The 22,002-nt window shown below is 37.3% G+C and overlaps 4 protein-coding genes across 6 annotated transcripts; 2 read left to right on the top strand and 2 right to left on the bottom strand.

The window, feature by feature from the left end:
* Window positions 1-68: 68 nt before the first annotated feature.
* On the top strand, window positions 69-9,811 carry LOC138941028 (post-GPI attachment to proteins factor 6). 2 transcript variants are annotated; one of them, XM_070310311.1, is made up of 6 exons: window positions 69-1,087; window positions 4,114-4,382; window positions 4,822-5,105; window positions 5,351-6,004; window positions 6,093-7,050; window positions 7,321-9,811. In XM_070310311.1, the coding sequence occupies exons 2-6, from the start codon at window positions 4,201-4,203 to the stop codon at window positions 7,481-7,483; spliced, it is 2,241 nt and encodes a 746-aa protein (XP_070166412.1). In that variant the 5' UTR covers window positions 69-1,087; window positions 4,114-4,200; the 3' UTR covers window positions 7,484-9,811. The 2 variants fall into 2 exon arrangements, with proteins under 2 accessions (XP_070166412.1, XP_070166413.1); XM_070310312.1 differs by lacking the exon at window positions 69-1,087 and adding an exon at window positions 1,622-1,709.
* Window positions 9,330-12,490, bottom strand: LOC138941036 (uncharacterized). Its single transcript, XM_070310327.1, has 5 exons — window positions 12,098-12,490; window positions 11,803-11,891; window positions 11,371-11,557; window positions 10,981-11,122; window positions 9,330-10,423 (listed from the first exon to the last, which is right to left on the bottom strand). The coding sequence occupies exons 2-5, from the start codon at window positions 11,889-11,891 to the stop codon at window positions 10,011-10,013; spliced, it is 831 nt and encodes a 276-aa protein (XP_070166428.1). The 5' UTR covers window positions 12,098-12,490; the 3' UTR covers window positions 9,330-10,010.
* Window positions 12,491-13,768: 1,278 nt separating this feature from the next.
* Window positions 13,769-15,744, top strand: LOC138941038 (uncharacterized). The gene is made up of 4 exons (XM_070310331.1): window positions 13,769-14,172; window positions 14,346-14,529; window positions 14,679-14,844; window positions 15,558-15,744. The coding sequence occupies exons 1-4, from the start codon at window positions 13,999-14,001 to the stop codon at window positions 15,712-15,714; spliced, it is 681 nt and encodes a 226-aa protein (XP_070166432.1). The 5' UTR covers window positions 13,769-13,998; the 3' UTR covers window positions 15,715-15,744.
* On the bottom strand, window positions 15,280-21,856 carry LOC138941033 (L-asparaginase). 2 transcript variants are annotated; one of them, XM_070310322.1, is made up of 8 exons: window positions 21,620-21,836; window positions 21,038-21,149; window positions 20,378-20,492; window positions 19,700-20,067; window positions 18,997-19,214; window positions 18,305-18,609; window positions 17,824-17,997; window positions 15,280-17,485 (listed from the first exon to the last, which is right to left on the bottom strand). In XM_070310322.1, the coding sequence occupies exons 1-8, from the start codon at window positions 21,786-21,788 to the stop codon at window positions 17,129-17,131; spliced, it is 1,818 nt and encodes a 605-aa protein (XP_070166423.1). In that variant the 5' UTR covers window positions 21,789-21,836; the 3' UTR covers window positions 15,280-17,128. The 2 variants fall into 2 exon arrangements, with proteins under 2 accessions (XP_070166423.1, XP_070166424.1); XM_070310323.1 differs by having other exon boundaries at window positions 15,282-17,485; window positions 18,997-19,311; window positions 19,700-20,036; window positions 21,620-21,856.
* Between the last annotated feature and the right edge of the window lie 146 nt (window positions 21,857-22,002).

The following is a 22,002-nucleotide window of genomic DNA, read 5'->3' as shown; positions in this document are numbered from 1 at the left end:
TGAATCGTTGTTGATCCGTTTTAGAATCGTGCGATTACTTTATCAAAAGCTAACTTTCCTCCGCAACTTCTGCCAAGAGAATCTCTTTACAGAAAAAAAGAACTACTATATTCTCCATATTTCTCGAGATTGGATACTCCTGATAACGTCGTCTTACGTATCGCGTTCTCTAGCGATAACATTATCTTCCCACATCGTTCATCTAATCGTGACGATAGTATATATACTACATATATAGAACGTATACATACATCGGCGCACTTATATCGGGATAAGCTTCACTACACTTAATCCCATCCATTTAGTTCGCCGTAAAGCCACGCATGCGGCAGATTCTATTATACGCACAGTTCTGTGAAATTCTCCGGATGTTAATTATTAAATCGATCAATCGCGGATCAATTCTCGTTTCCCGATCATTAAGACACGCTTGACCATGTATAGATCTGGAAAGCGTACGCGTGCGTGGGATCTTATCGAATGACGGAAGTGCGGAGGCGATGTCATTTCGTAAGCTTTAAAAAAAAACTCGATTATTATCATTATTTTATCATTATTATCTCAATTATTAAAGAAAACTCTTAAAAAAGAAAACTCTTCGTTTTAAAAAGTGAAAACGCTCGGATAAGAGGAGAGTTTCGAATCTGAAAGCTCCATGTATGAAGAAAGTATCTCTACCTTAATATAGTTCTTGTTGTAAAGTCTTACAAAACGCTTGAAGGCGCGTGTGCTAGAAAGCCCCGGATTCGAAAGCTTTGCGTTTGAAGGTCGACCGCGGCTTATCGTAGACCCGCGCGCGCGTATTTCGTTCCCAGTGACACATATATACATATATATATATATATATGCGAGGGACGCACGCGTATCGCCCCTCGCGGTATCGCTGCCAATGACGACAAGCGACATCGTGGGACGAGGCGAGACGCGCTCTCGGATATTCGGCCGCGCTTCCTCGCGCCGGCGGCCCGTCGCGAGACAGTCGTCCGGACGCGGTCCCTGTACAACGTCGCGGCGGTCCAGCGGATGCCGCAGTGCGTCGTCATCGGCGGCCGCTCGTGTCCGACATATTGCGGGCTCGGGAAAATAGGTACGGATCTCGCCTCGCGAAAAATCTCGTCTCTACGGGGTGATGTATACGATTTTTATTTTTATTTCTATTATATAGATTAAGAGTATGCGGAGCGAGTGTCATTGGTGTACGCACTTGTTGCTGTAATCGCGTCGCGCGATGTATCAATGGTGGTTACCGTCTCGCGGATGGTTTTCACCGTCGGACGATATTCGACGGACCTCGTGAGCGTCGCGACGACGATTGCGCGCGTCGACGCGTCGACGCGCTGAGCGTCTCGTAACACGAGGCGAGAGCGAGGCAAAAGCGCGATTTTCCTCCGGTCGTCGCGTATTTATTTGCGCGGGTGATAGCGCTCTGCGAATAGTCTGATATAATGAGGAAAGAAAAATTGTGGGATTTCGCAAGAAAAGAAGACACAGCCATCGATGTGTGCAACAAATAGAATAGACAAAACGTTTTTCGTATAGATCGTCGAATTAATATTAATGCGCGATTTCGAAACATATATATATATATATATATCAGCGATTGTTAGTGATAAAATTGAGGTTGCTACGATGATTACCATATCTCGATTTTGATTTGCAAATGAGAATTTCGTTTTTCAAATAATCTGTATCGCTTCGTGGAAGAAAGGGTAAGTTTGGTATATATAATAGATTTTAATACAAAGCGTGTTATTCCGATCTCGAGATCCAATCTCATTTGATTCTTGATAAAAAATATGATAAGAAATATCGCGCGAATAATCAATCAACCTTATAGATTGGTTATATAAAATTGATACTTGTATATATGCGTACATAAAAAAAAAAAAGATAATTAATAATTGAAAAACGCTATGAACTTGGGTCAAATATGAATTTTAATCGACGATAAATCATTTTGATCGATTTTTATATTCAAATTGTTTTTATATTACAAAAATTGTGCACACATGCTAAAGGTTAAAGAATAATATTTTAAATATTACAGATTAAATTTCAGAATTAAATTCCTTCAATTTCATTCAACTTATTATTCTACTTATTATTACTCGCATGATATTTTGTAATAACTAATTGAACGTCAATTGATCTCGCACGTTGGCGTCATCAAAGATGTCACCTTCTCGAAGATACTGGATATATATATATATGATTCGATTTTCCATAATGTAACGACGATATCGTGGTCTACTTTACGTTACTGTATAATTATAGATCACTTATTTGCTGGCCGCATGAACGATTCGCCTCGAAACAACGAGATAAGCCGTATTTTATCGGTATCCGATCGCGGTATAATACCTATATCGGAAATCAATTGTCGATGTTTTATTTAATAGCTTCGCCCGAAGCGGGACAGCTCGGATTAATTAATCCGTGATACGGATTATCAACTATCGTTCGTGGATCCCTAACCGATCTCATTGCGTGTAGCTTCGTCGATCCGCGTCTCTCGATGTGTCCCCTTATCATGCACGATATCTTGGATGGAAAAGTTTTGCTCTTTTATTCATGCGTTTTCCGCGCGTTTTCATTATATTAGGATTCAAACCAAGTCTTTTTTGTTTAATATAATATAACGACTCTTCATCAGAGAACCCGTTTTAATTTTTTACTGGAACGATAATTCCTCAATTTTTCATCTCGAACGAAAGAATAATTTATTTCTCGTACAGCAAGAATAATCAACTGTTATACTGCTTATAATGAACAACTCGTTCCAATTACGTAAAGATTAGAGAAGAATGAAAAGCCTTTGTTCTCCGTCGCTTTCCGTCTCTGAAAATTCCATCGAGAGATTTTTTTTGTTCACGGAATGCAAATTCAATTTACAGCTCTTTATAATTTCTGCGACTTTAATTTTCCGTTAAATAACTCGCAGTAATCAAGTCGCGAATTATCGAATTTTTTTTTTCCCGCGTTCAGAGGAAAAGATTCTTCATTATGCGAGATTTCATCGCGAGTGCGAAACAATCTCGGGTACGAGACGATTGAAAGAAATCATGACGTATTCGCGGCATTTAACGTCGTTCACACTTCTTCGACGAGTAAGCGGGCTTATTGCTTCTTGCGCTGTCCGCAGGAAGTGTGAATTAACGATGGAATCTGACCTACTTGACCGTGCATATCTCGTACAAATCTGCTTCTCTCTCTCTCTCTCTCTCTCTCTCTCCTTTAATCTCTTAAATGAGTTCTATAAAAGTTATAGCAAGAGAGAGAGAAGGCAGTCCATTTTAGCGGCGACTATTCGGGCACGAAGATATAACGGAGTCGGAGTGGCCGAATGATGTTAAGTCTCGTGAATATTGCACATCCCTCCTCAGTCATCTCGTTCAGGAATATCGAAAGTATTCGTCGAACTTGCCGAGTGTATGCGCGTGATGTGAGGTAGACACGTAAGCTAGAAAATATTTTCTAGCTGTAGTTATTGATTGAATGCTCGATATATAAAAAGTGACGGAAATAGAAATGTCACACCGACATCGGTTACTCAAGTGCTAGAATGTTGAAATAGATAAGCAGGCATTTATTCGCTTTGAGACTTGTCGGTGTCTCCAGCGATGAATTTACGAAGCGAAACGACTATAAAAAGAATGAAAATAATGAAATAAAGATTGAGCGAGATATTCATTAATTCGTATAATTAATTCACGATACTCTCTTCTCCAACCTGTTTTTGTTGTTTATCGAGATTGTGGAAACACCTTATATAAAGTATCAATTACGAAGTCGACGCAAATAATAATTGATAATTAATAACTTATATTTAATCTGTGCACGAAGCAAATTCGATCCGCATCCTTGCACGAAGTTTAAACGCAGGTTGAATCATCTCATGTTATCACCCGAAGTCTTTCTTTTTACGCAATTTTGGAGTTAAATTAATTATAATAAAACTAATATTGTATAAAGTAATGTAATAAAAAGAAATTAAATAATGTCTTTCAAAAAACACGTCGAAGACATTCTTTTTAAAATTGAATAAAAAAGAATGTTTTAGACGCTAATATTCAGATGGACCAATATAATTAATTTATCGATTTTTGCATTTAGTTCTATTACGAGGCTGACCGTGCTTCTCCTTGCTCGCAAAATTTTTTTCAACCGGTCGGACATCCTTATGTAGCAAGACGTCGGAATATGCTTGAAAGCGCGTTAGCCGTGCTGTTGGCATGGACACTTGCGACCCAGCAAGGACTATGCGGCAAATTGGAGAAGGTCGCCCAGCAACCGAACAATGTCCTGGTGGATTATTACGCCTACCGTCACATCTCGATTATCCACTTCAAAGTGCCGGAACTCTCTGTCGCAGTCGCCTTCAAGTACGTATCGGATCCAAAAGGAAAATTAATCAAATTATTCAGGATTTTGCGTCTGTAAAATGCACTCGGTCAAAGAAAATCAATAGCGAGATTTTATATTAATTTGAATTTGGCTAATTTCTTGCGCGATCATTACTTTTTTTTTTTCATTATTTCTCTCCGATCTCTGGTGAAAGCGATCTTAAAAATTTGGATTTCGATTCTTATTCTTACTCTATGTATTGACGCATCTGGTTTTTTTTTTTGACTGAATATTTTTATTAATATTATATTGAAAATTTAGTGAAGTATATATTAGTGAGAATTTAGAGCGATAAATTTCTTGTTCCTTCGAAACTTTTCCAGGCTAAAATTTTCTATTGTCATTTTATTCTATTTACGTGCTTTTTTCTTCAAATTCGTCCGAGTCTTCACTCGAAACTGCCTTGTCGCGTTTCAGATTCACGGCGAAAGAAGAGAAGACTGGCGGAATAGGTAGATGCTTGCCACGGAATGTCTCGTTGTACCTAAAGTCCGGCAGTTTGCCATTCATCCGTCCTGATGGATCTAAAGTGGCCGCGAAGTTAATGGAGATGAAAAAACGACGTCGACATTACGGTCGGGAGATGCAGAGCAACGGCGATCAATATGTGATTATGATAGAGGCCCCGCCGGCGGGTGATTGGTACGCGATCGCCTTCCGATCCTGGACCGATCCCGACACGGGGAAGATCAGGCAGCAAGGTGAAAGATACAGCTTAATTGCGTTTTTTTTATTTTTCATAACACCAAAAGAGTTGGGAAGCTTTTTTGTATAACTCCAGATACACATGTATAAAAATAAAAGTATTTCTAAAATGAAAAGAATATCTCTTCGGAAATATTCTCTTCAATAACATCTAAAAATAAAAGTAGCTATTTATAAAATTAGAGCCAAGTTGCCGATCTCCGTTGTGTTGTTTTACAAGATTAATAGAAAACTTTTGCAGGTCTTACCGCGTCCTGTGAGACTGTATTGGATGCTGAAATGTTTATCGAGACACCAGCGACAACGTCGCTTCATGCTATATCTCGGGATCGGGTAGATCCCGAGGTTGAGCATGAAGTGCAATTGGACGAGACATCCGATACAACGATAGTGCAGTATCTTGTATCGGACGTCAGTCTGGCGGAAGTGAATCTAGTTTTGGAATCGTCCTGCGGCGAAGACTGCGTGATCGCTGTTTATGTCACGGCGGAGGACAACCTCGCTGACGGTTTGCTCAATTCCACGGTGACTGTGTTGCCTTTCAAGCCCTACGTCAGTGGCTTCCACTATGTGACGCTTCGTCTACTGACTGGATACGCGTCGAACGTGACGATGCGATTGGACCATCGAACTAACGAGGACGATCATCAGGTGACCTCGGTAGTGCTGTTGAGGAAATCCTTCCCGGAGTTCTTCCTCTTTGATTACGAACATTTGCGCGGTAACGACACGAAACCCCAGCCGTTCAACGTGACCGCCAACGCTCTCTCCGTCCTTAGCTTCGAGATCGGCCAAGTGTACGATGTTGGTGGTACGGTGACTCTGGGCTTCAAGCTAGTCAACGTGGAGGAAAAGTACAAGAAGAGCATTGTCCTCGTGGCCTGCGTTTCTTTAGGTTAATTTATATGTCTTTCAAATTCACCTTTGATCGATTAATTTTTGTTTAAGATCAAACGGATCTTAGATTAATTAATTTTCCTCAGGTTATTACTCCAACATTACCTCAGGCGGCGCCTGCGTCCGCGCGCACACCATCACGACGGCGGACGTATACGCGAACACGACCGAGCCGGCTTACGTGCACATTCCGTTTCCCGAGACGGGAATCTGGTACGTCAGTTTGCGCGTCTATTGTCCCGAGGAAGAGGCGACATCGCTGACAACGACGACGACGACGACAACGACGATAACGACGACGACAACGAGTAACAGCAGTAGCAGCAGTCACCGTGGCGTCGGCAATGCTTGCTCTTGTGCCCGCAGCTGTCTGCGGGGTGACATCGTATGCAATAGATGCGACTGTTTGCCTCGCTGCACTGTCGCCCAGGTGGAGAGCATCGTGTCATCGTCGCCGTGCATCGAGGGCCGCTGCGGCGTGCGCGGCAAATGTATGCACTACATGAGCGGCGGTTTTGTCTTCTCGGCATGTTACTGCACCGGCGGTTACCGCGGCTTTGACTGCGCGGACGCGACCTACGTTCTCAGCACCGGCGGCATACTCCTGCAATTGCTCGCCCTGACCTTCAGCAACCTCGCCTTTCTCGGCTCGATCTACATAGCGATACGCCGCGAGTACTTCACTGAGGCGATCGCTTACGCCGCGGTCATGTTTTTCTCGACGTTCTATCATGCCTGCGAGGCCGGCGAAGACGTCTACGGCGTGTGCATCATGCGGCTGAGCGTGCTGCAGTTTTGCGACTTTTTCAACGCGCTGCTCGCTATTTGGGTGACCCTGGTGGCGATGGCGTCTTTCGAGCCGCGGTTGACCGCCTTCTGTCAGGTGGCCGGCGCAATCGTGCTCGCCATGGGCGCTGAGATGGATCGCACGGCGCTCTGGGTATTTTTGCTGCCGGCTGTCACTGGTACTGCCTTGATCGGCCTGTCCTGGGGACTCAGATGCAAGAGAAAGCGAACTGTCAAATATCCCTCGCGTCCGTACAGGTAAGAAAGAGAAAAATAAAGAAAGGAATAGAAAAGAAAAAAAGATCGATTTGTCTTTAACGTAAAATTTACTAATTGATACATAACCAGAGTGATAAAATTAAGATTAAATCTTTAAATTAGATACGTTCTGATGAGTTAGGTTTAATCATATGTTTCGTCTTTTTATAGGCAATATTTGGCTGTCTTTTTTACTGCCTTTGATATCCTTATTGCTTCACAGTGTGATGTAGATATAAATGTTAGCGACGGGATTTTTTCTCTGTTTAGAACCATCTACTTCCCAGCCGGATTTCTTCTCGTCTCTCTGGGCCTCGTATGTTATGCCTTTCTTCAAACACGTAAGAATTATTATCTTGTTCACAGTTTATGGCACGTGTGCGTGGCAATAGCAGTTATTCTACTTTTACCAAAGCGCCAATATATGAAGTGATAGTCCAAAAGCTGTGTATGCGTCCAGGGTAAATTCGAAGAGACTGGAAATATTATCAGAAAAACGCGTGATAGTAAATAACCAAAGAGATATCAGGGAAATTATTAAGATATAAACAAATAGATGTTATCCGATGATCCGACAGCTATTATATAAAATAAATCAAGCGTCGAATTTTTATTTTCAAAGACGAATATTTTTCGGAAATTTATATTAGTTTGTAGCATCAAACTTTTCATTAAAATTTTTATATTAAAATCTTTATTTTAGTATTTAATTTTTAGATAATTTAAGACTTAAATTATTATATTACTGAATCGCAAATTGTTTATTTATTTTATTTTTTTTTTTTTTTAACACAAAAACACTTTAATACTTGTTTTTTTAGAGGGAAGATTCGCAATATAGTATTAATATCTATAATCTCGGCTTTTTATCGTAAAAACGCTTGATTAATTTTGTGTAGAAAAGTTGTTCGATTGATCGAATACATACACGAGGTGCACATATATTATATGTATATCACAGAGATATTATTCTTCTAAAAATGACGATGTATAGATATGAGAGACTTTTCAAAGTGAAATAGATTTTTGAAAAAGGGATAACTAGGTCTATCGATAGTATACGCTATTTAGCAATAAGATGCGACGCATAAATCAACGACAGTATTAAATCACGGTAAGTTGTCCGTAAAGGAAAGAGATTTGCGAGCCTGAATAATTCGGCGTGAGTGTGGAAAGCAGGTTCTGGCTCATTTTTTGACAAACAGTAAGGAGGAGAGCTGAAGAAAGTTGATGTCGATGGTATTTGGTTGTTCTTTTACATTTCTGTAGAGTTAAAAAGTCTGTTGATTATAAAGATCAAATTCCTGGAATAATAAACGGAGACACGTAGATAGAAAGAGAATTATTATAATTATTGCTGAAGTGTTGAGTTGCTCTTGTGATGTTGAAATTGATAAAAGCGTAGGTGTCTATTGTTTAATAAAATCTTCCCGAAACATGTTTTGATATTCCGAAAAATTTTGTCGATTGCACAAAAATTTAAAATGTTTTACTATACTTTTATTAATTTAGTCATACGTGACGACCTGTTTGCAAGGACCAACATATATATTTCTAGGATACGTAAAATATCTGAAATACGTGATAAAAGATTTCTCGTGCTCGTGGGGCTTATTTACATAAATATTTCCTACTATCCTGAATCTTCTATCAGCATTCACTATTATTTCACTATTATAGCGTTATTATAATGCTCTGTGATTTATAATTATTACGTATTAATTTTATTCTTAGAAGACAGTTTAATGACAGAACTTTGTAAAAGTATGCTATATGGGATAAGTATACATTCCTTATTATTCTCGTCTTTTATGTATAGAAAGTATTAAACTTTAATTTCTTTTTATTAGAACTGAATAATTCAATGTTTATCTGATACGCTAATGTTCTGATGTGAAGATAATGCGAGCGTAGAAATGTAAATTTAAGAGAATAAGTCCTTTTTCTCTTGGGAATCTATATCTCGCACATAAACGTCCTGTTGCGAGGATATACGAGGGTGAATAAAAAAGTAAAGATATATATCTTTTCTATTTTAGACTTTCGCATTTTAAATTTGACGTAGGAAAAAAAAACCAATACATTTATAATACATAGAAATTATATTTTTCTCTATATAAAGTGTAAATTGTGTATAATACACATGTTAAAAGACGGAATGAGAATCTGTTAATTTTAATAGTTAACTTTTTAATTTGCTTCGCGCTGATTTTCCAATTCTTGTGAGAATTGCATTTTTAAAAATATATATTATAAATAATTAAAATTTGTCTTTTCTTTTAACTGATTTAATTTTTCAATTGACGAAGACAATGGCATTGCGACGAGTCAAAAGAGTGAAGAAATGGGAAAGACACCTCATGCCTTTACTTTACGATTCACCCTTGCGTCTGTGTGCAGGTGATGTGCGTATTGTTGTTGGAGAAGAACGTCGCATTTATAGGGTAAAATGACATCGTTACGGGCAGTGCCTGTACTGATTGTTGACACGTGTTAAGAGCGACGCGCCGCGACCGCGTCGCGACTCTAGTCGATTCTATTTTTTTCAATGTGAAAGCTGTAGACTATATAATATTTTCTACATAGTTAAAAGAGAGAGAAAAGTGTCACGCTGAATGCACGAGCGTGGGGGGTTCCACGGAGGGTTTTACTTTTATTATTAGTTTATACACACACACACACACACACATATACACATGTAATTCTCTATGAAATAAAGATGAAATTATCATTGTACAAATCGAATTAAAATATCACGAAAGAGCAGCAATCGCGAAGCATCCACTCTTCGTGATAAACGATGCTATATCAGTATTAAACGCATTTTAAAACGACATAGTGAAGACATTAGTTTTCAATGCGGTTCTTCTTTCTTGATTTAATCGAGAATCTTTCTCGCGTCGTCTCTTATTCCCGTCAACTTTCAAAAGAGGAATGTTGAAAAATACGTAAATGAATTGTTATAGCGATGAAGCGGCGGTGGGCGTCGCGGGTCGCGCGTTTGCCACCGCGATAACGTTGGCCAGCAGTGATAATATTGTCTCCATCGAGAAGCCGCAATGCGGATACGATCTCGAACAGTTTCGGTTGGATCTGCCAGCCTCCACCGCTTCCTCGATCGCCGTGCCCTGCATAGCGGTGCGGAACACCTGATTGCTGGTGATGGCGTTCACCATCCTGTCGAAGGACGTCGCCCTATCGTCCCTATCGTTTTCGTTCCCATTCCCATTCCCGTTCTCGTCGCCGACTACGGCGGCCGCTTGCTGCGAGTAGGTGCATACCGCGCGTTGCATGCACGAGGTCGTGTCGATGCCGTGACGAGCGAGAACGTCATCGATCTTCGTCAGGGTCTGGGCGAATCCGGAGTCCTCACCTATGTCAGATCGGTCTAAATATAATCGACGTTGTCCGGGTTGAATAGAGGATTTATAGGAAAATAGATTTGCTGGAAAGCTCTCTATGATGAAATTTGGAGTCAAGTCTAGTTCCTTAGTGAAAATGTCGAAGAACAATATTGCATATTTTTTTTTTTAATTTTATTTCTATTGTTAGTCATAAGAAATCTCAATTGAAAAATTCAAAAAATTATAAATTTTATTGCAATGTTTTATATCTCGTCTCGTTTTGCGTATAATAAAATTGAAATAAAAAGATAGCCCTGTCTTCAAGGATTGACTTTATTTTTCTGAAGTAAATTTAGCCAGCGCACAAAGATGTACTATTATTTAGCAAGAAATTTTCTATATATAAAAAGTTTCATAATTTTTAGATAATTTTAAATTTCAAATATGCTTTATTTTCAACAATTTGTAACTCGACAATTTTTCTAATAAGGGAATAAGAGATCAAATTTCACAAAGTCTGTGGGAAATTCATGAAATTTAGAATTCATGAAATCGAGAATCCATAAAACAAATAAAATATACTTACTTCTCGCATACGCGCCATAAGTGCCCGATAGGATATAAAGCAACTTTGGGATGATAAGGATCGATCCCACGCCAATGATGGCTCCTAAGAGAAGTCCGCCAAGATCTATCTTCGCCGGTGCGTAGGGCGACACGCCGTAGCCCTAATTAAAATTTAATCGAGTCAATTTAATTTAAATCCACAACGACGAATTTATGAATTTAATCAATATCGATTGTCATCAAAAATAATGATGCAAAATATCAGCAATTTTTGAAATTGTTTTTTTTACAAAAATGGATATATATATATATATATAATCAAAGAGGATAAAAAGAGAAGAAAGAGTGTTCTAAGAGATATCCATAAAAGAAAAGGAATGGAAGAAATGAATCACAATTCAATACTTACGCTTCCTGTACCTCCGATATTGGTGAAACCAAATCGCGCTTCCTGTCCGCGATCCGTGACGTCGTTCATCTCAGATTCGCGTTTCGGCGGATTCTCTTCTCGCTGTTTAATCTGAGACGACGGCATTGCTGTCTGATCCTGCGCCTTCGCATGCTTTTCCACATAACTAATGGAACTTGGTACAAATCTGTTAATGAAGATATTATATTATATGAGAAATGGAAGATATTTATAACACAAGCCTTTTTCAAAGATAAACATCTATAAAGGATATATTAATCTTTTAGACATTTAAATAAAAACATCTAAATTTTTTCAGATATTTTTTAGATGTTTTTTAGATATTTCTTTTTTTAATTTTTGAGAGTGAAATATATTCGATAAATATCGAATTATTCATATATTATTTAAGACGCTGTTTAAGTGACTTACCCTCCGTCATCAAACTTTGGATTGCAACCGACCAGAACAGCGAAACAACTTATTGCCACGGTTAAAGTTCGCGAAATTCGGAACGTCATCTGAAAAAGAAAAAAATATACTATAAAGATTTTTCTCATTCTGAATAGAATATAAATTACTTCTAAAATTTCACATGTATATATATAAATAGGAATTTTAAAACACTTTAACGTTATCGTCATCAAAATAATTATTTTGATCAAAGACATCCGTTGGATATCGCGCGAGTACAAGGGCAACATTGAATCAAGTCGAATAAGAATACCTTCGGGCAGCGGCAAAGGTGAGGATCTCCGATGTAAGGTATGATGATCAGAGGTCAATTTTAGGAAACAAGATATGGCGATTCAGTGTCATGGACTGGCTGCGCGGAGACTGCTTTCGGGCATATATAGTTGCTTTGGTCGTCTGAACACGACAAGTCGTGGACATAATTGGAGCCGCGGTTTCGCTTTCGTTGTTAGGTATTCATGGAGGTTGACACGCGATGCGTGACACTCATCGTCGTCATTCGAAGACGAAGAAGGCCGTCTCCTCATCTGCCGGCTGCAGCCGCTTCGTTACGTCGCCGGTCACTTCGCTCCGAAATCCCGAAGCTGAAATAATGGTCGTGCCGTCAACAATTGTGCTTTTAAGACGTTCACTGGCTTTTGACCGATTTCAAGACATCTCTGGCACCTCGACACCATCATTCTCTGTTACGATTTCTCGTTGCGTTACGAAACACGCGCAACCTCGGGGGTGGTTACGGGCAGTATCTGCTTAATTATTTATGTGGTTTTGAAATTTTTGAATGAAGCACATAATGATTTGCACATGATGATTTAATTATATATATATATATATATATATATATATATATATATATATATATTAATTTAATTTAATTTAATTTAATAGCCATATATATATATGTAATTTTTAATTTACTAGCTATATATATTTAATTTAATACACACCCACATACATATATAAAGATATATATATATATATATATATATATATATATATATATATATGTACACATATAATAGTATTTAAGTATAGCAGAGGCCACTTTAGATATTTTATATATATAATAATTTATGACAGAATTTTATATTTCAATATAAATTCAAGTATTACATTTACATATATATGTATTATTATAGAATTCTATTATACAAATTAGAGATCATCTAAAACAGACTTAAAATGAAAATATATATAGAGAGAATTTATAGAAATAATGCTTTTATGAAAATATTTTATATACTCATATACATACACACGTATATAAAAGATAAGAAAAAACCAAGGGAAACAATATTTGCGAAAGAAGAATTATAGAGGCAGAAGAAATTTTAGAGAAAAAAGGGCTTCCTTATATAAAATATATAAATTTCTTTATAGTGTTTTGTATCTGAAGATTTATAAATACAAGATGCTGCGGAAGCGGATGCGACCAGCAGGATCTACGCTACAAGATCACGTATCAAAGTCCTTCCGGTGAAAGAAATTTTGCGCGAAAAAGAGATCCCGTCGTGAACGCGCGGGCGCGTTTGCGAACTCTCGGCGAAGATGGGAAAAGGATGGAGCGCGAATCGAAGAGCTCCCCTGTTTCCTCGCGAAACTCGCGTGTCCCCCCCGGCACAAGCACGTCGGAATTCGTTCTGGACGGTGCCTCGGAAAATTCGTCGAAAGCCACGGTCGGCCGAGTCTATCTCTAATTCTGATTTCGTCGTACGTGAGCACGGTCTTTCTCCGGCGGTGAAAATTCGCGTTCATAATCCGCGACGTTCATAATAATACGACCGTCGTAATTACCGGGGTCCGATGCATCGAGTCCATGGAAAAAAAAAAAAAAAAAAAAGATAAGACAAACAAACCGCTGCCTGATGTGTAAAGGCGACTAATATCTTTTGCGGTCGCAACGATTTCGCCGCCTGGGTTTGTTAATTCTGCCGCGAGAAATCGGTATTTCCTGCTTCGATAGGGGTGGGCGAGCACGTGTTGCGAATAAAAGTCGTGTGAGTGAGGTGGGGGTCCTCTGCACTCGTCGTTGAAAAACCCTCGGATGGCGCAAATGCATCCCATTACTTCGTGGAAAGTTGAAGGTAACGAAAGCACCGTGGAATCGAAGAGAAAGTATTAACATTCTGCTCGATTTAACGACCCGAGCAAAACATGAGGGCTCTTTCGAGTGATTCGACTATCCTTATTCTTGTATCTCTTGCGTTATTTTTCGCGCGCGTCATCGGCGACGGCGACGCGAGAACGTCCACGAAGTTAAACAGTTTATTTATAAATAGTCAAAAGCCACAATTCGTCTCGTTTAACAGTAAAGAAGGAGATATCGAAGTAAGTATTCTCTGCGATTAGTATGAAAGTATTTTTTTAAACATACGTACATATGTCTCGCAATTCTCTACGAAGTGTTCCGTAATTATGTCAATGAATATTTGATAATGAATGATTACTTTACTCAAGTTTCATTCTTTTTGATAAATAAATCTTTTCGATAAATTTTCCAGATCAATTGGGACGTGTCCGTACCCTTCTTCAGGATACCGCTGAGTCATATGAACAAATATAATGAGATAACACCGTTGATTGATGTTAATACGAGAGGATTGTCGATTGCTGGCATATTAACAGCCATTCTCACCTTAGCTGTACCTGTCTTGTCTAAGCCAGGTCCTGGAATGCATTATCGAAGTATGTATATTTGTTTTATTTATAACAGGTTGTTGATCTGTATGTGAATATATTCGATAAATAAAAATTTAAAAATTTAAATTTAAATTTAAATTTAAATATATCTCTCTTAAATATACGTTTATCCGAGAAAATGAGTTTATTCGCAGGTACTGACTCGCAATGGTCTCGAATGGGAAATACGATAAACGAGATCATGCTCGGCAATAATTACGTCACACCCTGTATACAGCGCATTATCTGCTCCATCATTTTCGAGGCGAGTCATTCCAACAATCCCACGAGTACCGATAAGATCATCGATGGCTTGTCAAGGTATGATAAATCTGTATACAATTTTCCTGCAATGGTGTAATTAACAACAAATAAAATTAAGCATTATTTTGGATCTTAAATTTTGATCCGATTAACTTAAGAGAAATTAGAAATAGCCATAGAATATGACATTGTATTTGAATGGAGAAAATTTATTTATTTATAAAGATTAACAACACTTTTTTTTTATTAATTTGATTAAATAAATATATATACTTTTTAATTAAGTAAATATATATAAATTTGGTGAAATTCGGATAAAAGAGATTAAGGAAGCGAATTGAAAGAAATGTTATGTAACGCGCAAAAGCAAAAGACAGAATAAAACAATTAATTTATTTTCGAACGTTATAATAATTAATAACGATTAAATAATGATTAAAATAAGAGGGAAGATTTTTTTTTTTTTTTTTTTCCCCAATAATTGTCGATAATCATCGTTGATTGTATATGCTTCATTCAGTGATATTAACATTAATGATACGAACGCGTTAATTGTTTGCTTTTAGAAAAAATTAATTATTAGATTATTAACAAGCAAGATACAAATTAGATTACAGAAGAAGATTATTAACACGCGAGATACAAATTAGATTATAGAAGAAGATTATTAACGCGCAAGATACAAATTAAATTATAGAATTACACGAAAAACTCTTTAATTACGTGAAAAATTTCATTTCACTTTTATAAATTCAAATATTTCTGAACAGTCACGAGTGGTTTAAGGAATTCACGAACGGCACAGTCCTTCAGGAAGCTATAAGAATAGGACGAGAGAGACATCACGACTGCGGGCGTGTTTATAAGGAGTGTTTTGTGACACCGCGAATCTTTAAAAGCATAATGATGCAATTCGGCGCGATCTGACGTTTGACATTCGACTGACGAAATGTTAATTAAAGGTATTATTGATTGGAGTATAGGATTTTTCACATATTTCTCTTTATGTCATCGCATGTATCTTTGTCATTTATTGCAGGAACGGTCTATCACACGTGAATTTTACAAAAGCTTAAACGCCGCTATCGTCGTCAAAAGGCCGGCGAATTTGTCTCACGTTCAATTTTGAAATGACTCGCGGTGTAACGAGCGAGTTACATCAGGGAAGTCGATCTACATTATTCCGATGCACGAGGTGTGAAATTTCGTAGCGTCTAAGAAATCTCACTACGTGCAATTTAGATTTAGATGACATCTCGGTGCTCGGTGCGCTTTCTCACTTTTCTTTTTCTTCACAATCGCAGGAAAATCACAGTCATTTTAGTAAATACAATGATTTGATTTGTCGTATATCAGTTCTTTCTCATCTACAATATTATTCTTGTATAAAATTATGATCTTGATTTTTCTTCTAGCGCTACAGGTGAAATTAAAGAAAATACAAATATACTTTTTTAGATTTTTTTTCTCACGTTGAAAGAGTTTGAAACTTTCACAGAAAATGATGTGACATAAAAAGAGGATTTTCTCAGCAAGAAAAAGATACGCGAAATGATATATTTTTTTTATATATATATTAGGATTTAGAAACTTTTGATTGTTTAAAAAATATATTTAAAAAATGCGTTATTCAAGATCAGAAATGCAATAAGATAGTAATTCGATTTTAATACAAGCGATAAAAATAATAAATCTCAATTAAAATAATCATGTGGCAATTATCAGTTTTTAAACTACAATATCACAGGATTATTACTATTATTAACATATAACTGTTTTAAAACATAAAATTATACAAATATTATGATTCCTTGCTCCTGTGTTTACATTAATCTGAAAAATCTAAGATATATATATATATATATATGTATTCAAGTTTCATGTTTATCATAAAATGTATCGCACACACAATAATACACGTTGTAATATACATACAATCCAACTGCATAAAAGTATTAAGTCTGTTATCCAACAGACTGTGAACTATGCAACTCTATTATTTGTTATTAAAATTATATATTTAAAATATTTAAATGCATATATGTTATATTTCAATATGTTGCGCCTATTCCTATACAAAATCCTACGACATACTTTTCAGTCTTTAAGACCCGATTGTATCTATCTTATTGTTAGAACTAATATGTATTAAATACACATTTTCTTTTTCCGCCTAATGTAAATTTTATGATTAAAATATAAATAATTAAATTTTGTGAAAAAAAGGAATAGAACAAGTCGCGGTTAGCGCAGACTTTAGGCGAAACTCGTAATTTTTCCAAGATACAATCCTTCCCCGGCCCTTTTCCCTCTCGATTCAATATATGTCAAGCAAAAAAAATTAAGACCTTGCATCTATGTTTGTCTCGATCATTCTGAAAGGCGTCAACGCACGTATTACGTCCGTGGCTTGCGCGGCTTCCGCGAGTTCCGCCGCGGTTTGTCCCAGCATGTCGATGCAACGGGGATCCGCGCCGTGGTCCAGCAGGAACTCGATCGTCTCCGTGTGATTGTGAAGAGCGGCGAAGTGCAGCGGGGTGCGTCCCGAGACGTCCTTCTGCGACAGATCGACGCCGGCCAACAGATACGATTGCAAGCGCTTCGTGTTCCCGATGGCCGCGGCCGTACACATCCGCTCTCCTATCAGCAGAGCATTGTCATGAAGATGCGCGCCGCACTGCAGCAGTACCTTGATGATCTGAAAGATCAGAGGAACACCCGCGCTTTTAGTGCTCTATCGATGAAGCGAACAATCGATGATTCTAGTCTTAACGCGAAACGATAATATCTTGCGAATTAAAATGACAATGTGACTGTGAAAACTATCAAGATTTTTTGCATACAAATAATGTAAACTTTTTATATAACGTAGAGATAGTCTCGTGTGAGATTTATAGTGTGATCGATGATTTTGAAAATGGTGAGAATTTATTTCTATTTATTTCGATTGAGTATCCGAAATTCTATTAAAATTCATAGAATAGGAATACGATAGTAAAGTTTTGAAAATAGGCAATTTTCATAATTTTTCCTCACCTCGTGACGATCGTACTCGATCGCATCGGTTAGAGATGTGCGATTAAATCGATCTTTAATGTGAACATTCGCGCCCATTTTTAGAAGACGACGCACGACGTTTATATCTCCTTCGCAGCAAGCTATGTGCAAAACTGTTCGACCATCTGCATTCGCTTGCGAGATATTCGCACCCTGAATAGAAAAAGCTGATTAGAATAATAACCCACCTGCGAGGATTTTATATCGATTTTACATTACAATATCCAATTAATATTTAATTATTCTAATCAGCTGATTATGATGAATATTTAGATTTATCATTTGACTAGTATTTTTTCCAATGTGCTATATTCTAATTTTTGATACTCTTAAACTTTTTCTAAACAATAGGGAGAGAAGTCGGATAATGTGGAAAGAGACGGAAAAATATCTAAAATATGTGCTGGTTTTTCGAAACGTCTTATTGACGCAAAATTGAATAAAAACGAAGATTACTCACGTATCTTTGTAACGATTCAAGTTTTACGATGTCGCGCCTGATCACCGCGGCGTCCAACATAGCCGGGAACAGGATCGATCCCAGCTCCTGTAGCTCCACCGCCGAGGACAATCTCAAGGATCTAGCAACAGCCTCCACTAAATCGCAATCCTGCATAGTGGGCGGTCGACCGGCTGTCAATTCGCCCCGCAAATTGGTCTCCATCATTTGCCGTTTGGTTTCCGTGTCCCATTCGCGTTTCGATAAGACGTAAGCGAGTTTTGTCAATGCGGCCTCCGGAGTCATGTCGAATCCCGATATCACTCCTGCATATTAATAACGATTCAATCGCGGCGGGCTGCATATTTATTAACGAGTAGATAACATTTGAACTTTGAACGCGCAAAGAGATATTTATGTTTACGTATTAACTTTCTTCTTCGTCATGCACTCTATATTGCATGAATATCACATAATATTTCTGTCAACGTTCATCTCAATGCGAGATATCTCTTGACTGATGCATAACTTTTTCAAAGTTAAAAAAAAAAAGCTTAGAAAGAAGATAGAGAATTAAAACTTAATATCATATAAAATCATATAAAATATTCAAAGAGAAAGAAATTTTCTCTTACAGAATTATTTGGAACAACAATCGAGCAACTGTGTGTATTGAAGCTATTAACTCTTATCCATGTAATAATATTTTGTACCACTCTTTTGAAGCAGCGTTGCAGCTTCGTACGCGTCCGAGACGCATCCGGTCGTGCATTGCGTGATATTCACGATAATTACACCGCGCTTCGTCGCCGCGCGAAATTCCTCGATGATATCGTCGCGATTCGTCGGGACATTCCCTGTGCCGTAGGACTGTAGCACAACCCCCTCGATAGGCGGCTGAAGAAACACCTTTACCAGATCGGATGTGATGCTGGGAAACAGTCGGAGCAGGCCTACATTTCGATTGAGCGACGCATGCACGTAGAACTTTTCCAAAGTGCACGAGTGGAAAACCAAGCGATAGTCCACTGCGAAGGAACATTATCTTCGAACACATCATTATATATAGAATTTTCGAAAATTTTATCAGTAAACTTGTAAAATCGTTTCTTTTTTAAAAGAAGAATATTAGTAATTATGCATTGTTAGCGCTTTTAGTTTAATTAATAGTAAAAGAATCGCTCGCAATGCGATGCGGAATATGATAATTTTAGCAAAGCTGTTGTTAATATTGTTGAAAAATATTATTTATCGTATTATAATAATTAGATCATTTATATTTATAGAGACTTTGAAATATAATGTTTTCGAAATATTCTGTTCGAAATAAAAATGTTCCGCTTATTTTTCCGAACTTTAGGAAAAAATCTTAGAGAGAGAGAGAGACTGCGCTCTCTTGTTTTGAACCTATTCAACCTTCGATTTTGATGTTCGCCGTAGCCAGGGATGGAAAATTCGGCGAGTGAAATGCCTCGAAGGAGCTTGCAGATGCCTTGCTTGTCCGGTTGCCGCGCAATAAGTTCGTACCGAAGAACACGCATACCTCGGGTATGTTGTAATTCGCCGCGATCACAAGGGACGCCAGGAAATTGTCCAGGCCGTCGCTTCTTGTGTCGAAAATCGGCATCTGCGAACCGGTCAGGATGACAATCTTGCCTAGAGCCTCGAGCATAAAGGACAGAGCGGATGCGGTGTAACTTAGGGTATCGGTACCCTGAAGGACTACGAATCCATCGAAGTGCTCGTAGGATTCCTGCAGAGGGAAGACTCGTGAAGACAATCACCTTGTGATAATTTAATCAGATAGAGAATATCAGTTTATTAAACTATATATAAAGTATAAATAAAAATATTATTTTAACACCATATAATTATATATATATTAAATTATCTTGAATGTTCATTTAAAAAAAAAATTAAATGTACGTACGAATTGTTTGTTATTACGTGTCACTATTAAAATTTAATCGCTTTTTTATAATTTACCTTCATTATTCTCTTTAAATAAGACAAGAACTAAAATGTTAGATAAAGGCAATGCATATTGCGGGGTGTTTCTCTGTCACTATTATCGATATTGATATGCCAACGTACCTTGATATCATTAGCAATGCGAATCCACTCGTCCATGGTCATGTTACTAGAGTCGCAAAGATTAGAATATTCTAACACGTTATAAACGACCCGGCGATTGTCGGTTGCGGTCACGCTGCAAGATTAGAAGGAAAGTACTTTTAAAATTGCGCAAGGGAAAGCGAAGGGTAAAGTGGGACCACGATTCGCATTCTTCCGTAAATTTGCTGGAATTGCCTTTCATTTTTATGCTTCGCGTTTTCCTACAGAAAATAAGCAGAATTGAGAGAAGTCGGCAAAAGAAATCTCAATTTTTCGTCTTTAAATACATAGAAATCATTCTTCTTACTATTTTTTTTTTTCTTCTTCTAACGTATTGACGCTGATTTCGGCGCAAAATCAGACAACTGTTTAAACTTTTACCGTAAAATATGTAATATTCAATATTAATGAATATGATAAATTCGACATAAAAAAAATTTTATTAAGAAATGACATATCTAACAGTAAGAAAGAGATACAAGGTTGTTTAACATTTTCGTTTGTGTATAAACTGAAATAGATTCTTTCTTACGAAAAAAGATGAAATTAAAATTCTGAATTTAAAAATAAGAATGAGATTTTCCCAATGATTATTTATCAATTCTTTATTTTTGCATATTTTTGCATATTTGTACTTACGGCAGGACTAATGGCCCCATCGCACCGTATTTCTTCTCGGCATATTCGCGATCGTGCAATTGAGGATATTTCCGTAGATTTTTAATGAATGCATTGGCTCTCGGTACCAGTACTAGAAAATAAATATTTGTTATCACTTGTAAGATGATAAAAATAGAAACAATTATGCGATGATTCAAATTCTAGAAGACAAGGATAAAATCATAAATTTAAAATAAAATAAATTATATTTTTTACATCTATTGTATAATCTCGGTGTAAATTCTTCGTGGAATCGAGAATCAATTTATTTATTTGTAGAAAAATCGATGAAACATAAAGAATGTGCGAAACGAAATACTCTAAAAGTTTACAGAAACATGTATAGAAGAGCAAGAGATATGCGGAAACAGATAATAAAAAAAAAGGAAAAAAAGAATTTTATGAAATCGGAGAATTAAAATATTAAGGATTTACAATACATAAGAAATTGAAATCTATGATGGTTTTTTTGATTTGCGATGCAAGAGTATTTGTCTTTCCTGAAAATCATTATAATTTCTTTAAATTACGCGATGTTTGTATATGTGTTGGTACACCTACCTCCTTGCTCATTCCTCACCATTCCTATCGTGCCACCCGTGTAAAGCACCAGCACGTGTCCTTCTGGCTTGTTGGTCAAATCGGTGATACCTCTCTTGACACTTTCCATATTTACACCATTATTAGTATCGTGCACAGCGTCATGTAACTCGCAAATCAATTGTGACATAATCGTTCGCGCGTGTTGAGCTTTTATGCGCGTGCTCTCGCTTCGATGACTTCTACGAGACTAATTTCTTACATAAGATTAATCGCTGACGTCGCGTTGAAATCTTGCCGTTAACAACATATCTCCGCAGTTCTCCGAAAAAATAGATATGATAATAAATAGAATATTTTTCATCTTTTTCTTCACAAGCTGAATACAAAAATGTTTTACAAAA

This window comes from Polyergus mexicanus, unplaced genomic scaffold, assembly GCF_030449975.1.
Source record: "Polyergus mexicanus isolate NDT 795.1 unplaced genomic scaffold, iyPolMexi1.0 SCAF_18, whole genome shotgun sequence".
NCBI lineage: Eukaryota > Metazoa > Arthropoda > Insecta > Hymenoptera > Formicidae > Polyergus > Polyergus mexicanus.
This window is presented reverse-complemented; position numbering and strand designations above follow the sequence as displayed.

Coding starts and splice junctions, on each gene's coding strand:
- LOC138941028 (XM_070310311.1), top strand. CDS start 4,201: ATGCTTGAAAGCGCGTTAGCCGTGCTGTTGGCATGGACACTTGCGACC. Junction 4,383..4,821: donor TCTGTCGCAGTCGCCTTCAA/GTACGTATCGGA, acceptor GTCGCGTTTCAG/ATTCACGGCGAAAGAAGAGA. Junction 6,005..6,092: donor CGTGGCCTGCGTTTCTTTAG/GTTAATTTATAT, acceptor AATTTTCCTCAG/GTTATTACTCCAACATTACC.
- LOC138941036 (XM_070310327.1), bottom strand. CDS start 11,891: ATGACGTTCCGAATTTCGCGAACTTTAACCGTGGCAATAAGTTGTTTC. Junction 11,558..11,802: donor CCAAAGTTTGATGACGGAGG/GTAAGTCACTTA, acceptor CTTCATTAACAG/ATTTGTACCAAGTTCCATTA. Junction 11,123..11,370: donor ATATCGGAGGTACAGGAAGC/GTAAGTATTGAA, acceptor AATTTTAATTAG/GGCTACGGCGTGTCGCCCTA.
- LOC138941038 (XM_070310331.1), top strand. CDS start 13,999: ATGAGGGCTCTTTCGAGTGATTCGACTATCCTTATTCTTGTATCTCTT. Junction 14,173..14,345: donor GTAAAGAAGGAGATATCGAA/GTAAGTATTCTC, acceptor TAAATTTTCCAG/ATCAATTGGGACGTGTCCGT. Junction 14,530..14,678: donor TCCTGGAATGCATTATCGAA/GTATGTATATTT, acceptor GTTTATTCGCAG/GTACTGACTCGCAATGGTCT.
- LOC138941033 (XM_070310323.1), bottom strand. CDS start 21,788: ATGTCACAATTGATTTGCGAGTTACATGACGCTGTGCACGATACTAAT. Junction 21,150..21,619: donor GGTGAGGAATGAGCAAGGAG/GTAGGTGTACCA, acceptor TTTATTTTCTAG/TACTGGTACCGAGAGCCAAT. Junction 17,486..17,823: donor TCGAGTACGATCGTCACGAG/GTGAGGAAAAAT, acceptor CTGATCTTTCAG/ATCATCAAGGTACTGCTGCA.